This window comes from Chlorocebus sabaeus, chromosome X (genome assembly GCF_047675955.1).
Source record: "Chlorocebus sabaeus isolate Y175 chromosome X, mChlSab1.0.hap1, whole genome shotgun sequence".
Taxonomy (NCBI): Eukaryota; Metazoa; Chordata; class Mammalia; order Primates; family Cercopithecidae; genus Chlorocebus; species Chlorocebus sabaeus.
Window position 1 is genome coordinate 103,198,928 of NC_132933.1, and position 16,183 is coordinate 103,215,110.

Consider the following 16,183-nt stretch of genomic DNA (forward strand, 5'->3'; position numbering starts at 1 on the left):
GAGTGCAGTAGCGCGATCTCGGCTCACAGCAAGCTCCGCCTCCCGGGTTCACGCCATTCTCCTGCCTCAGCCTCCAAGTAGCTGGGACTACAGGCGCCCGCCACGTCGCCCGGCTAATTTTTTGTATTTTTAGTAGAGACGGGGTTTCACCGTGTTAGCCAGGATGGTCTCAATCTCCCGACCTCGTGATCCACCCGCCTCGGCCTCCCAAAGTGCTGGGATTACAGGCGTGAGCCACCGCGCCCGGCAGTTTGGGTTTTATTAAATGGACTAGAAACAGAACACTAAGGGTGATACTGTGTCTTACATCTCATTAAACCTCTCTATACACTTTGAGGAGACATGCAGAATTTAAAGGTAATTTCTTCCCTAAACATCCAGTGCTTCCTTTCAATTCAGAAGCACTTACAATTCACAGTCAGCAATTTGGAAAACACATGTATAAAACATACTTCAGTTGATTAGTCAGGAAGTACTAAAGTCATGGTGTTTCAACTTTAGATCTGATCAATCCATGTCTCTAAAGCTGAAACTTCCATGTAACATTGATATGGTGAGAGATGATTATATCACATATGTGTCGACAGTCTTATTAGAAATGCTGGCTCATGAAGACTGACAGTGCGGCAGGCAGCGTGCACAGCACAGGCATCTTACTCACACCCATGCTGAGCATCACTGACCTACGTGCCACAGATGATAGGAACTAACCCGTCTCCCGCCAGTTGATAATTCTGTCACTCAAGGTTTCCGTGAGGAAAGATTTAAAAAGAAATTGTTCATTAAAAGCCAGAGAATCCCAACCTGGGCAACAGAGTGAGACTTCATCTCAACAAAAAAAAAGTTTTAAAAAAATTAAAAACAAAACAAAACAAAACAACTTAGGCACAGTGGCTTGTGCATGTACTTTCAGCCACTCAGGAGGCTGAGGTGGGAGGACTGCTTTAGCCAGGGAGCCAGAGGTGGCAGTGAGCTGAAATCACACCACTGTACTCCAGCCTGGGTGACAGACTGAGACTCTGTCTCAAACAAACAAACAAAGAAGCGGGAGAATTCACTATTTGACAGGATACTACGATAGGTATTCAGCTCTCCACACGGAAAAACTAGGATGAAGCAGAGTGACCGCTCACTTTCTTAGTAGCAATGAAATCTCAATTTAGAGATTTTCAGATGACTCAGGCCAGGGTTTCATGATTTGGGATCAACACATCACGCGAAGCAGATGATCTCTATATCCCATGCATTCGATGCAACAGGATCAGAGTATGCAAGAACCAGAAGGGAAAACGGTTTTAAAATCTCTGACTTCAACTCACTATTTTCTTAAGAACCAAAGACAGGTTTAGAAGTGAAAGGACTCACTCAGCATCTCGCCAAGGCTGTGAGAGCTGGTATTAGAACCCGCATCAGTGCTTCGGCATTTTTCACACCAAGTGATGGATGTTACAAATGTGTTATGTATTTGTTAAAAGCAGATCTTTACAAAAGCATCTGAAAATTATGAGCTATTGGTTCAAGGATTTATACTGAAAACTTTTAATTCAACATGGCTTTGACTCAGTTTGTTTCCATATCTGACAGCCTATCAGTCGGGTGCTGGGGCCTGAACTACGTTTCAAACAACCTTTCTATATAAGAACTCGAGTATTAAAGAGGCAGTACTGTTACCTCTCTGTTATTAAAAATATAATGCTGGGTTCGGGCTACGTGGCTCTCGTCTTAGATCCCGGAAATTTCAAAGGGCGAGGCATGTGGATAACCTTAGGCCAGGAGTTCGGGACCAACCTGTGCAACGTAACGAAACCCCATCTCTACAAAAAATGTAAAATTTAGCTGGGAACGGTGGAGCACATCTGTAAGCCGGGCTACTCGGGAGGCACAAGCAGGAGAATGACTTGAACCCGGGAGGCTGAAGCACTCCAGCTTGGTCAACAGAGCGAGACTCTATCTCAAAATAATAATTATTATTATTATATGATACTGTGGAAAAGACACCCTACAATCTACATGCCTAATGGATTGTCTACCTTCTTCAGGCGTTTTCACTTCCTCGGGATTTGGCAGGCTCATCTCCTGGACATCAGGACCCTCATAATCAGTCTTCGGGTGAACCTCTTCCTGGCTCTCAGCTTCAGGCTCCGGCCCTTAAAAATAAAAAATACATATCAATTTAAGCAGTAAAACATAAAATATCAGTAAGAAAATAATACTCATGTTCTCGGTGTTATTATATCAAAGCTTGAGCTACTGTAATAATACATGTGTTGATAAGAATCCCACGAACATTATTTCAGGAGTCTGTTAGCAGAAAACAGGAAAACAAGGTGTTCCAAATATTACCCTCTTCCTTTCCGAAGACTGCCCTCAGACAACTTTGTGGCCTCCTTTGCTCTTCTCTGTTATTCTACTTCTGATTGTCCTTACCTCATCAAATGACTCAAGGCTGAAATCCTGTCTCTCACAGCACTTACACTCCTAGCACTTAGACTCTCCTAAGGCCTGAGTAGCCACCAATCAACGCTGAGTTGAAAAAAGGTCTTTAAAAAATATACGAAAAAGCCCAAACTGCAGAACATTCTGCAAACCAACCGGTCTATCCTCTTCAAAAATGTCCATATCATGAATGACAAAGAAAAATTAAGGAAACATTCCAGATTAAAGGAAACTAAAAACACCTGAAAAGCACATGCAAGACGTGATCCTGAACCGGACTCTGGATCAGAAAAAGAAATCCTATCAATAACATTATCTGGGCCGGGCGTGGGGTCTCACGCCTGCAATCCAAACACTTTGGGATGCCAAGGTGGGCAGATCAGGTGAGGTCAGAAGTTCAAGACCGCAGTGGCCGGCGCCTCTAGGCCCAATTACACGGCAGGCTGAGGCGTGAGAATCCCTAGAACCTAGGAGGTGTAGGTTGCAGTGAGCCAAGATAGCACTACTGCACCCCAACCTGGGCAATGGAGGGAGACTCCGTCTCAACAAAGAATAATGAAAGGAAGAAAGAAGTTGTCTGGGGAGCTGGCAAAATTTGAGTATGCACTGTGTATTAAATGACTGCATTTTCTCATTATTAAATTTCCTGATTTTGATCTTTCTGCAGTGATGATCCAAGAAATGACTTTCTTTTTGTGCTGACGATATACACACCCTCAAGTACATAGCGGAAAGGACCATGACACCTAAAACTTTATCTAAACAAGTCAGCATTAATAACAGTAAACATATATCCGCATGTGGGTGTGTGTGAGTGTGTGGGCAGCCGGGTAAGAGAGGGACGGAAGAGACATGAAACCTACGGAGCGAAAGCTATTAACAACTGGTGAATCTAGGTGAAAAGTATATGAGTTCATTGTACTATTCTTGCAAATTTTCTATAAATGTTATGTCTTGAATATAGACACAGTAAAAATTTTAAAGAATATATGACAACTACACTGAACTTTAGGAAGAGAGGAGGTTTTCTTTTAACTGTGGTAAAAAACACACATATCATCAAATTTGCCCTCTTAACTATTTTTAAGTGGTACGGTTCACTAAGGAGTTATGTCTGCAACATTACCAGCCACTAGGCACAAACTTTGAATCTGTGTTTTCCTATACCATGAAACCTTTATTTATTTACTTCTTTGTTTGTTTATTAGCAATGAGGTCTTGCTGTGTTTCCCAGACAGGGCTTGAAAGCCAGGACTCAAGCGATCCTCTCACCTCAGCCTCCCAAGTAGCTGGGACTATGAGTGCACAGCGTTCAGCCCAGCTTGAGACCTTTCTCCTAAATGACAATCTGAGGATAAACCACAGGACATGTTTAATGCTTATATTCAGTCGTAGAGTACCAAGAGCACTGTGCATCACCTAAGAAATCTGAAGTCTACAACATGGATAGGATTTCAGTTACAAGTACAATGTCAATTTCTGAAGGATTGATTAGCTGAATGGATTTGAGGACTATGGAAAATCTTACAGTCACGACACCCATTACCTACTGGGGTAAAGAGAAACTTAACTTTCTTCAAACAAAATTATATTTAGGTCCGAAGGTCCCAAATGTAATATCCCACAAATGAACCCCGTGAAGAACAAAGCACCAAATATAACATTGTTTGTGAATCACACAAAATATACTGTCCCGCACTGAGAATAAGGGAGTGGGTGGATAGCAATTAATGGGCATTGTTATCAGTCATATTCTAAAAACTTTTACAATGAATCCCTGGAATAATCCATGACCTCGGTGACATAAATGTTTCCTTTCAAAACATTTTATCTCGGAGAAATTATTTCCATCTCATGTTAACCCCAGGATAACTCCTTTTCTGCTTTTCCAACCATAAAAGGATTTAATCACCTCCTAAAAGCCACTTAGAAAATCACTAAACCAGCTACCTGTATGGCAGTACCCTTGTGTATCCAGCTTTTATCAAACGTACCCTATAAAATATCAATCGAAGGCAACGGTGGCCAACATTTAGCAACTCGGTTTTTGGAGCTGCTCCTGCTCCTCTGAACTGGGTCTCTTCTTGGGCCAGTACTAAGCTACCTTACAGTAAAGCATTTGAGTTTTAAGCATTTTCAGCAAAATCATTTCCTTCTGTATAGCAACACAGATCATAGGAAGACACAAACCTTGGAACAAAGTACAAATTGTGTATTCACCAGTCAAGGGTTCTCGGATAAAACACAATCCCGGCACCTCTATTCTCTCATTCATAAAGTCGAGAAATTTTATCATAGTGAGGGATTTGCCTAAGCTAAGCTGCAAACTACATAGCCTCCTGGCTTTTCCAGTCAATTTCAGGCATTCTTTCCATTGATTTCTTTCCTCCTGTTCCTGCTATGTGACAATGCATAACACACACACACATGCACACACGCACACGCACACACACGGGCCCACAAGCGGGCATTCTTCTTCCCTTTCCATCACCTTGATCTGCAGATGCTCCCTCATCCTCTCCCTCCTGAGCAGGTGCAGGATCCTGACTTTGAGTTGCTGGTTCCCCTTCTTCAGGTTTTGGTGGTTCCACTTCTTCATCACTGAACTGCTCGGGCTGGGGAATATGTGTGGGTGTGCAAATAAAGAAAAAAAAAAAGTTTTGCTATTGATACACAATTTTACATATATACACAGAATACATAGCTATTTCTGATCATAACTAAGCCCAAAGACATTTCTCCAACTCTATTCTCTATGGCCAAGAAGGTTACTCTACCCACAGGGAGGTTACTGTGAGAAAAGTGACGCACAAGGACTTTGGAAGCTATTATACTCTGTGTTGGAATACATGTGTACGATCCGTCATTAACAAACAAAGCATGAGAAAGAAGTCATGGGCAAAAGCTGAAGAACACGAGAGGAAAAACAAAAAAATCCTCCACAATCAATATTTCCTTCATGAGACGCCATAATCATGTTTTATCAGCAGGAAAGACGTTTCTCAGCATTTCCATACTAATGCAACAACACTATCGCAAAAATTAATTTCTGCTAACAGAAAACATCGAATTAACGTTTAAGCGCTCACCAGCATAGGCCCAATCACTTCAGGAGGCTCTACATAGCGTCTTGGTCTACGCCGATAGGTCGATCTTCCTCGCCAACTCATATTTCACACTGAAAACAGACAACCGTGATTGGGAACATGCCCTCCAGAGGGCTGCCGTATTCGATCACTTCCATGGATCAATGTCATTTTAATTTTGAAAATACTCTCAAAATAAGTCCTAGAGTTAAGCATACGTGTGTACATTTTCTAAGTGCCTACAAAGCCATTTATGCTGGCCAAGCTGGCAGAGCAGTCATCTTAAGGCGTGTGGCAAGAGGCAGAGTACATTTTTTTCTAAATTTCTTTTGGACCGCGGTCTCGCTGTGCTGCTCAGGCTGGAGTTCAGCGGCGCCATCACAGCTCACTGCAGCCTCGACCTCCTGCTCAAGGGATCCTCCGGCCTCTGTGTCCCGAGTAATTCAGCCTACAGGCGAGCACCACTATGCCCCGCAGATAGAGGTCATTTCTGATGAGGTTTAGTTTCACAAGCGGACTTCCCATGAAAACACTAGTGAATCACAATTCCCGTGATGGCTGCTTTGGGCAACTCCCACTTCCTAGAGCCCTTCACCCCCTTTCACATCAAGTTTGGTTGCACTGCACTGCCTCGCCCACTCCTTCCCACTTTTCCCAGACCTTCCATGGCGTATGTGAGACCTTGCAGTGCTTCTCACTCAGGCGCTCCACACTCCACACCGCTGGGGGGCGCTCACCAGGCCGTAGCCTTCCCAGGTGCCAGGTTCCTTCTTTACCGCCCGCCTCGCCCCCACCGGGCACCCAGTTCAGGGATCTGCCCTGTGTCGTCAGGGGTTCTTGGCACCTCGGGACTTCCATCCCCCAAACAGCACTCACCCCATCTTCACCTGAGCCCCTGACTGCCTTCCCTCCCGGCCCACCTTCCTCCCTGTCCAGGCCCCCTGACGACCACAAAGTCGATGGTGGCCTAGCAGCCTGAGAAGAGAAGGAGGACTACATCGAGGCCCTTCTCCCTCAGAGGCCCAGACCAGGAAGTGGGAACCACCGAACCCACCCGAGGCCCTCTTCACCCTCACTCACACTTCAGCCCCCGGGATGACTGGCCTGCAGACCTACCAGATGAATCTCACTAGGGGAAAAAGAGAGCGGACAGCAGGAACGAGACCGCACAGCCTCACAGCTTCCTGGCGTTCTTCACGTGGGCTTACGGGCCGGGCGGAAGACGCCCAGTGAACATGCGCACTGAGACGGGGGCCCAGAGAGCATGCGCGGCTGTGGGCCTGCGCGGGCTGCCGTTCCCAGCCTAATGCCGCAAACCCCTCGATTCCCATCCACACTGAGGATAATGGCATCCAACCTCCCTTTGCTGTTTTCTATGCTTCTGGGACTCAAATACCTCAAGTAGTGCTCCCCTCAAAACTCACTCGATTTTCAACTGAACCGACCCCGGACACACACACATCCCCCCACACCCCAGGGTCCTCTCTTGCCCTTGCCCCATCATGGGGACAAGAACCGTAGTGACTGCCTGGGAAGACAGGTAGACCACCTGCAAAAACAGCAATAGCAACCTACCCCACAAGGAAATTGTTCAATGTGAACAAGTCACAGAAACACACTGAAAGAAAAATGAATACAATCTCTAGGACCTGTAAAGAAATACTAAAACGATAGCTATCATTTGTAGCATCAGAATCACAGAAGGATAAGTGACAGTATTAGGGAAACGGGACAGCCAGAGTGGCACCATGGGAAAATCAACTCCCTCTTGAAACCAGCAAGATAAAGTCCTACCAGTCACAACCCATGCTCCTAAGATGTTTGGAGTTGAGAAACCAGACGAAAGGTACCTCCAAGGACATGCTCCCACAGCAGCGGAAACTGCAGGGTTCCCAACACCCAAAGCAACATATGCTTTCAACATAATTATGCTTTCATGGACTTACACACTGGTAAGTCAAGGATAGTTGTCTTTAAATCAACAGAATGATAAATTTCATCATGCTCTTTGCCCACCTGCACAAAGGTACAGATAAGTTTAGTCTTTATATAGATAAGACCCCTATATAAGAAAAACTTGATCAGGCCAAGTCTCACGCCTGTAATCCTAGTATTTTGGGAGGCTGTGCTGGCCAGAATACCTGGGCTCAGGACTTCCATCGAGACCAGCCTGAGCAACATCAGAAAATGTCATCACTACAAAAAACAAAGAATAAGCCGTTAAAAAATTACCTGGGCATGGTGGCATGTACCTAGACTCACAGCTACTAAGGAGGCTGAGGTGGGAGGATCGCTTCAGCCCAGGAGGTCAAGGATGCAGTGAGCTGTGATAACACCACTGCACCCCAGCCTGGATGACAGAGTGAGACCCTGTCTCAAGTTTTAAAAATTGAACTTAAAAACCTACAATTTTATCAATCGAATTCACTATATTAACAGATGAATGGGAAAAAATGCTGTGGTAATCAAAATAGATGCACTGTTTGATGAAACTCAACATAGATTCAAATGAATACGCTCAGCATACTTAGAACAGAATGGAATGACTTACTCTGAAGAAGTCCGTCTACAAAAAAAGGACAGTAAATAAGACGGTGAAATGTTGAAAGTTTTCCGTTTCTCATCAGGGATAAGACAAGGATGTCCACTATCACCATGGTAACAGGTGGGTCTGCGCAATGCCATAAAATCAGAAAAGGAAATAAAACTCTTTACAACGGCAGCAACAGGCCTGGCACAGAGGCCCACGCCTGTAATCCCAGCACTGTGGGAGGCAAGGCGGGTGCATCACTTGCACTCAGGAGTCCAAGAACAGCACGGGAAACATGGAAAAACCCCGTCTCTACAAACAATACAAAACGACAAAGAAAAATAAATGGCAGAAACAAAATTGCTCTTATTGAAGGATGATATGTTTCTGTATGTTGAAGACTGAAAATGATCTAGAAATAAACTTTTAGAATTCATAAGCATATTTCACAAGGCTGCTGGATAGAAAACCAATATATAAGAATTATGTCTCCGCCAGGCATGGTGGCTCACGCCTGTAATCCCAGCACTTTGGGAGGCCGAGGCGGGTGAATCACGAGGTCAGGAGTTCAAGAGCACCCTGGCCAAGATGGTGAAACCCCATCTCTACTAAAAATACAAAACTGAGCCCGGAGTGCTGGTGGGCGCCTGTAATCCCAGCTACTTGGGAGGCTGAGGCAGAGAACTGCTTGAATCCAGGAGGCGGCGGTTGCAGTGAGCAGAGATCGTGCCACTGCACTCCAGCCTGGGTGACACAGCGAGACTCTGTCGCCAAAGAGAAAAATGAAAGAAAGAAAAAAGAATGATGTCTCTACATACCAGCTCAAACAGTTGGAATATAACATTTCAAAGAATGATACATGTCTCACAGCATCAAAAAGCTAGAAATAAAGTTCACAAAAGATGCGCAAGACTTCTTTGCAGAGGGCTGTAAAGCTTTATTGGGAGAATTGTAATGAACAAATTTCCAACATAGGAGCAGCCTGCATCATTTCAGCGTGTCTTCTTTTAACACTGTCATTGCTTTTCACCTGTAACAGAAACGTAACAATTGGGAACATGACTTAGCAACAGATTATTTAAATGACCCTAAAGGCATATAAAGCACACTACAGTTTGGGTTTTATTAAACGGACTAGAAACAGAACCCTAAGGGTGATCCTGTGTCTTACATCCGATTAAACCTCTCTATATACTTTGAGGACGGATCTGCAGAATTTAAAGGTAATTTCTTCCCTAAACATCCAGTGCTTCCTTTCAATTCAGAAGCACTTACAATTCACAGTCAGCAATTTGGAAAACACATGTGTAAAACATACTTCAGTTGATTAGTCAGGAAGTACTAAAGTTATGGTCTTTCAACTTTAAATCTGATCAATCCATGTCTCTAAAGCTGAAACTTCCATGTAGCATTTGATATGGTGAGAGATGATTATATCATATATGTGTCGACAGTCTTATTAGAAATACTGGCTCATGAAGACTGACAGTGCGGCAGGCAGCGTGCACAGCACAGGCATCTTACTCACACCCATGCTGAGCATCACTGACCTACATGCCACAGATGATAGGAACTAACCGGTCTCTCGCCAGTTGATATTTCTGTCACTCAAGGTTTCCATGAGGAAAGATTTTAAAAGCAATTGTTCATTAAAAGCCAGAGAATCTCAGCTTGGGCAACCCCATCTCGACAAAAAAAAAGTTTTAAAAAAATTAAAACCAAAACAAAACAAAACAAAACAACTTAGGCACAGTGGCTTGTGCATGTACTTTCAGCCACTCAGGAGGCTGAGGTGGGAGGACTGCTTTACCCAGGGAGCCAGAGGTGGCAGTAAGCTGAAATCACACCACTGTACTCCAGCCTGGGTGACAGACTGAGACTCTGTCTCAAACAAACAAACAAACAAAGAGGAGGGAGAATTCACAATTTGACAAGATACTACGATAGGTATTCAGCTCTCCACACGGAAAAACTAGGATGAAGCAGAGTGACCGCTCACTTTCTTAGGAGCAATGAAATCTCAATTTAGAGATTTTCAGATGACTCAGGCCAGGGTTTCATGATTTGGGATCAACACATCATGCGAAGCACATGATCTCTATATCCCATGCATTCGATGCAACAGGATCAGGGTATGAAAGAACCAGAAGGGAAAATGGTTTTCAAATCTCTGACTTCAACTCACTATTTTCATAAGAACCAAAGACAGGTCTAGAAGTGAAAGGACTCACTCAGCATCTCGCCAAGGCTGTGAGAGCTGGTATTAGAACCCGCATCAGTGCTTCCGCATTTTTCACACCAAGTGATGGATGTTACAAATGTGTTATGTATTTGTTAAAAGCAGATCTTTACAAAAGCATCTGAAAATTATGAGCTATTGGTTCAAGGATTTATACTGAAAACTTTTAATTCAACATGGCTTTGACTCAGTTTGTTTCCATATCTGACAGCCTATCAGTCGGGTGCTGGGGCCTGAACAACGTTTCAAATAACCTTTCTATATAAGAACTCGAGTATTACAGAGGCAGTACTGTTACCTCTCTGCTATTAAAAATATAATGCTGGGTCGGGCTCCATGGCTTTCGCCTGTAATCCCAGAAATTTCAAAGGGCGAGGCACGTGGATAACCCGAGGCCAGGAGTTCGGGACCAACCTGTGCAACGGAACGAAACCCGATCTCTACTAAACATACAAAAATTTGCTGGGAACGGTGGAGCACGTCTGTAAGCCTGGCTACTCGGGAGGCACACGCAGGAGAATGACTTGAACCCAGGAGGCTGAAGTTCCAGTGACCGAGGTGGTACCACTGCACTCCAGCTTGGGCAACAGAGCGAGACTCTGACTCAAAAAATAACTATTATTATTATTATACAATACTGTGGAAACAGACACCCTATAGTTTTCATGTCTAATGGATTGCCTACCTTATTCAGGCCTTTTCACCTCCTCTGGATTTGGCAGGCTCATCTCCTGGACATCAGGACCATCTTCACGCTCATAATCAGTCGTCGGGCGAACCTCTTCCTGGCTCTCAGCTTCAGGCTCCGGCCCTTGAAAATAAAAAATACATATCAATTTAAGCAGTAAAACATAAAATATCAATAAGAAAATAATACTCATGCTCTCTGAGTTATTGTATGAAAACTTTAGCTACTGTAATAATAGATGTGTTGACAAGAATCCCAGTAACATTATTTCAGGAGTCTGTTAGCAGAAAACAGGAAAACAAGGTGTTCCAAATATTACCCTCTTCCTTTCCGAAGACTGCCCTCAGACAACTTTGTGGCCTCCTTTGCTCTTCTCTGTTATTCTACTTCTGATTGTCCTTACCTCATCAAATGACTCAAGGCTGAAATCCTGTCTCTTACAGCACTTACACTCCTAGCACTTAGACTCTCCTAAGGCCTGAGTAGCCACCAATCAACGCTGAGTTGAAAAAAGGTCTTTAAAAAATATACGAAAAAGCCCAAACTGCAGAACATTCTGCAAACCAACTGGTCTATCCTCTTCAAAAATGTCCGTATCATGAATGACAAAGAAAAATTAAGGAAACATTCCAGATTAAAGGAAACTAGAAACACCTGAAAAGCACATGCAAGACGTGATCCTGAACCAGACTCTGGATCAGAAAAAGAAATCCTATCAATAACATTATCTGGGCCGGGCGTGGGGTCTCACGCCTGCAATCCAAACACTTTGGGATGCCAAGGTGGGCAGATCAGGTGAGGTCAGAAGTTCAAGACCGCAGTGGCCGGCGCCTGTAGGCCCACCTACACGGCAGGCTGAGGCGTGAGAATCCCTAGAACCTGGGAGGTGTAGGTTGCAGTGAGCCAAGATCGCACTACTACACTCCACCCTGGGCAATGGAGGGAGACTCCGTCTCAACAAAGAATAACGAAAGGAAGAAGGAAGTTGTCTGGGGAGCTGGCAAAATTTGAGTATGCACTGTGTATTAAATGACTGCATTTTCTCATTGTTAAATTTCCTGATTTTGATCTTTCTGCAGTGATGATCCAAGAAATGACTTTCTCTTTGTGCTGACGATATACACACCCTCAAGTACATAGGGGAAAGGACCATGATACCTGAAACTTTATCTAAACAAGTCAGCATTAATAACAGTAAACATATATCCGCGTGTGGGTGTGTGCGAGTGTGGGGGCAGACGGGTAAGAGAGGGAGGGAAGAGATATGAAATCTACGGAGCGAAAGCTATTAACAACTGGTGAATCTAGGTGAAAAGTATATGAGTTCATTGTACTATTCTTGCAAATTTTCTATGAATGTTACGTCTTGAATATAGACACAATAAAAATTTTAAAGAATATATGACAACTACACTGAACTTTAGGAAGAGAGGAGGTTTTCTTTTAATTGTGGTAAAAAAAACACACTACATCAAATTTGCCGTCTTAACTATTTTTAAGTTGTACGGTTCACTATGGAGTTATGTCTGCAACATTACTAGCCACTAGGCACAAACTTTGAATCTGTGTTTTCCTATACCATGAAACCTTTATTTATTTACTTCTTTGTTTGTTTATTAGCAATGAGGTCTTGCTGTGTTTCCCAGGCTGGGCTTGAACGCCAGGGCTCAAGCGATCCTCTCACCTCAACCTCCCAAGTAGCTGGGACTATGAGTGCACGGCATTCAGCCCAGCTTGAGACCTTTCTCCTAAATGAAAATCTGAGGATAAACCACAGGACATGCATAATGCTTATATTCAGCCGTAGAGTACCAAGAGCACTGTGCATCACCTAAGAAATCTGAAGTCTACAACATGGTAGGACTTCAGTTGCAATTACAATGTCAATTTCTGAAGGACTGATTAGCTGAATGGATTTGAGGACTATGGAAAATTACAGTCATGACACCCATTACCTACTGGGATAAACAGAAACTTAACTTTGTTCAAACAAAGTTATATTTAGGGCCGAAGGTCTTAAATGTTATAATCCATACATGAACCCCATGAAGAACAAAGCACCACATATAACACTGTTTGTGAATCACACAAAATATACTGTACCGCACTGAGAATAAGGGAGTGGGTGGACAGCAATTAATGGGCATTGTTGCCAGTCATATTGTAGAAACTTTTAACAGTGAATCCCTGGAATAATCCATGACCTCAGTTACATAAATGTTTCCTTTCAAAACATTTTATCTCGGAGAAATTATTTCCATCTCAATTTAATCTCAGGATAATTCCTTTTTTGCTTTTCTAACCATAAAAGGATTTAATCACCTCCTAAAAGCCACTTAGAAAATCATTAAACCAGCTACCTGTATGGCAGTACCCTTGTGTATCCAGCTTTTATCAAACGTACCATATAAAAATATCAATCGAAGGCAACGGTGGCCAACATTCAGCAACTCGGTTTTTGGAGCTGCTCCTGCTCCTCTGAACTGGGTCTCTTCTTGGGCCAGTACTAAGCTACCTTACAGTAAAGCATTTGAGTTTTAAGCATTTTCAGCAAAATCATTTCCTTCTGTATAGCAACACAGATCATAGGAAGACACAAACCTTGGAAAAAAGTTCGAATTCTGTATTCACCAGTCAAGGGTTCTCGGATAAAACACAAGCCCGGCACCTCTATTCTCTCATTCATAAAGTCGAGAAATTTTATCATAGTGAGGGATTTGCCTAAGCTAAGCTGCAAACTACATAGCCTCCTGGCTTTTCCAGTCAATTTCAGGCATTCTTTCCATTGATTTCTTTCCTCCTGTTCCTGCTATGTGACAATGCATAACACACACACACATGCACACACGCACACGCACACACACAGACACACACACCAGCGGGCATTCTTCTTCCCTTTCCATCACCTTGCCCTGCAGATGCTCCCTCATCCTCTCCGTCCTGAGCAGGTGCAGGATCCTGACTTTGAGTTGCTGGTTCCCCTTCTTCAGGTTTTGGTGGTTCCACTTCTTCATCACTGAACTGCTCAGGCTGAGGAATATGTGTGGGTGTGCAAAGAAAAATAAAATACAAGTTTTGCTACTGATGCAAAATGTTACATATATACACAGAATACATAGCTGTTTCTGATCATAACTAAGCCTAAAGACATTTCTCCAACTCTATTCTCTATGCCCAAGAAGATTACTCTCCCCACAGGGAGGTTACTGTGAGAAAAGTAACACACAAGGACTTTGGAAGCTATTATACTCTGTGTTGGAATACATGTGTACGATCCGTCATTAACAAAGCATGAGAAAGAAGTCATGGGCAAAAGCTGAAGAACACGAGAGGAAAAACAAAAAAATCCTCCACAATCAATGTTTCCTTCATGAGACGCCATAATCATGTTTTATCAGCAGGAAAGACGTTTCTCAGCATTTCCATACTAATGCAACAACACTATCACAAAAATTAATTTCTGCTAACAGAAAACATCGAATTAACATTTAAGCGCTCACCAGCATAGGCCCAATCACTTCAGGAGGCTCTACGTAGCGTCTTGGTCTACGTCGATAGGTCGATCTTCCTCGCCAACTCATATTTCACACTGAAAACAGACAACCGTGATTGGGAACATGCGCTCCAGAGGGCTGCTGTATTTGATCACTTCCATGGATCAATGTTAACTTGTCGTTTTAATTTTGAAAATACTCTCAAAATAAGTCCCAGAGTTAAGCATACGTGTGTATGTTTTCTAAGTGCCTACAAAACCATTTATGCTGGCCAAGCTGGCAGAGCAGGCATCTTAAGGTGTGTGGCAAGAGGCAGAGGACTTTTTTTTCTAAATTTCTTTCGGACGCGGGGTCTCGCTGCGTTTTTCAGGCTGGAATGCAGCGGCGCCATCACAGCTCACTGCAGCCTCGATCTCCTGCTCCAAGGGATCCTCCCGCCCGTGTCCCGAGTAATTCGGACTACAGGTTAGTGCCACTGTGCCCCGTAGATAGAGGTCATTTCCGATGCGGTTTAGTTTCACAAGCGGACTCCCCATGAAAACACTAGTGAATCACAATTCCCGTGATGGCTGCTTTGGGCACACTCCCGCTTCCTAGAGCCATTCACCCCCTCTCACATCAAGTTTGGTTGCACCGCACTGCCTCGCCCACTCCTTCCCACGTTTCCCGGACTTTCCATGGCGGAGGTGAGACTTTGCAGTGCTTCTCACTTGGGCGCCCCGCACTCCACACCCTGGGGGGCGCTCACCAGGCTGCAGCCTTCCCAGGTGCCAGGTCCCTTCTTTACCTCTCGCCTCGCCCCCACCGGGCACCCAGTTCAGGGATCTGCCCTGTGTTGTCAGGGGTTCTCGGCACCTCGGGACTTCCATCCCCCAAACAGCACTCAACCCATCTTCACCTAAGCCCCTGACTGCCTTCCCTCCCGGCCCACCTTCCTCCCTGTCCAGGCCCTCTCACGACTACAAAGTCGATGGTGGCCTAGCAGCCTGCGAAGAGAAGGAGGACGACCTCGAGGCCCTTCTCCCTCAGAAGCCACAGACCAGGAAGTGGGATCCACTGGACCCACCCGAGGCCCCCTTCACCCTCACTCACACTTCAGCCCCCGGGATGACTGGCCTGCAGACCTACCAGATGAATCTCAGTAGGGGAAAAAAGAGTCCGGACGGCAAGAACAAGAGCCCACAGCCTCACAGCTTCCTGGCGTTCTTCACGTGGTTGCTAAGGGGCCGGGCGGAAGACGCCCAGTGAACACGCGCACTGAGAAGGGAGCCCAGAGAGCATGCGCGGCTGTGGGCCTGGGCGGGCTGCCGTTCCCAGCCCCATGCCCCAAACCCCCGATTCCCACCCACACTGAGGATAATGGAATCCAACCTCCCTTTGCTGTTTCCTATGCTTCTGGGACTCAAATACCTCAAGTAGTGCTCCCCTTAAAACTCACTTGATCTTCAACTGAACCCCCCCCACACACACACCCAGGGTCCTCTTTTGCCCTGGACCCATCATGGGGACAAGAACCACGGTGACTGCCTGGGAAGACAGGTAGACCACCTGCCAAAACGGCAATAGCAACCTATCCCACAAGGAAATTGTTCAATGTGAACAAGTCACAAAAAGAGACTGAAAGAAAAATGAATACAATCTGTAGGACCTGTAAAGAAATACTAAAACGCTATCTATCATCTGTAGCATCAGAATCGCAGAAGGAGAAGT

At 44.5% G+C, this 16,183-nt stretch overlaps 2 protein-coding genes across 3 annotated transcripts; both read right to left on the bottom strand.

The window, feature by feature from the left end:
- Positions 1-741: 741 nt before the first annotated feature.
- On the bottom strand, positions 742-5,606 carry LOC140710781 (G antigen 10-like). The gene is made up of 5 exons (XM_073013213.1): positions 5,526-5,606; positions 4,928-5,051; positions 2,031-2,147; positions 1,672-1,673; positions 742-828 (listed from the first exon to the last, which is right to left on the bottom strand). The coding sequence occupies exons 1-5, from the start codon at positions 5,604-5,606 to the stop codon at positions 742-744; spliced, it is 411 nt and encodes a 136-aa protein (XP_072869314.1).
- Positions 5,607-10,977: 5,371 nt separating this feature from the next.
- On the bottom strand, positions 10,978-14,560 carry LOC140710782 (G antigen 10-like). Of its 2 annotated transcripts, XM_073013215.1 has the most exons (3): positions 14,480-14,560; positions 13,886-14,009; positions 10,978-11,102 (listed from the first exon to the last, which is right to left on the bottom strand). In XM_073013215.1, the coding sequence occupies exons 1-3, from the start codon at positions 14,558-14,560 to the stop codon at positions 10,978-10,980; spliced, it is 330 nt and encodes a 109-aa protein (XP_072869316.1). The 2 variants fall into 2 exon arrangements, with proteins under 2 accessions (XP_072869316.1, XP_072869315.1); XM_073013214.1 differs by lacking the exon at positions 10,978-11,102 and having other exon boundaries at positions 13,648-14,009.
- Positions 14,561-16,183: the final 1,623 nt, after the last annotated feature.

Excerpts from the sequence above, each read along its gene's own strand:
- LOC140710781 (XM_073013213.1), bottom strand. The coding sequence starts at position 5,606 with ATGAGTTGGCGAGGAAGATCGACCTATCGGCGTAGACCAAGACGCTAT. Across the intron at positions 5,052-5,525 it reads AAGTGATTGGGCCTATGCTG|CCCGAGCAGTTCAGTGATGA; the intron begins GTGAGCGCTTAA and ends CATATTCCCCAG. Across the intron at positions 2,148-4,927 it reads GGGAGCATCTGCAGATCAAG|GGCCGGAGCCTGAAGCTGAG; the intron begins GTGATGGAAAGG and ends TTTATTTTTAAG.
- LOC140710782 (XM_073013214.1), bottom strand. The coding sequence starts at position 14,560 with ATGAGTTGGCGAGGAAGATCGACCTATCGACGTAGACCAAGACGCTAC. Across the intron at positions 14,010-14,479 it reads AAGTGATTGGGCCTATGCTG|CCTGAGCAGTTCAGTGATGA; the intron begins GTGAGCGCTTAA and ends CATATTCCTCAG.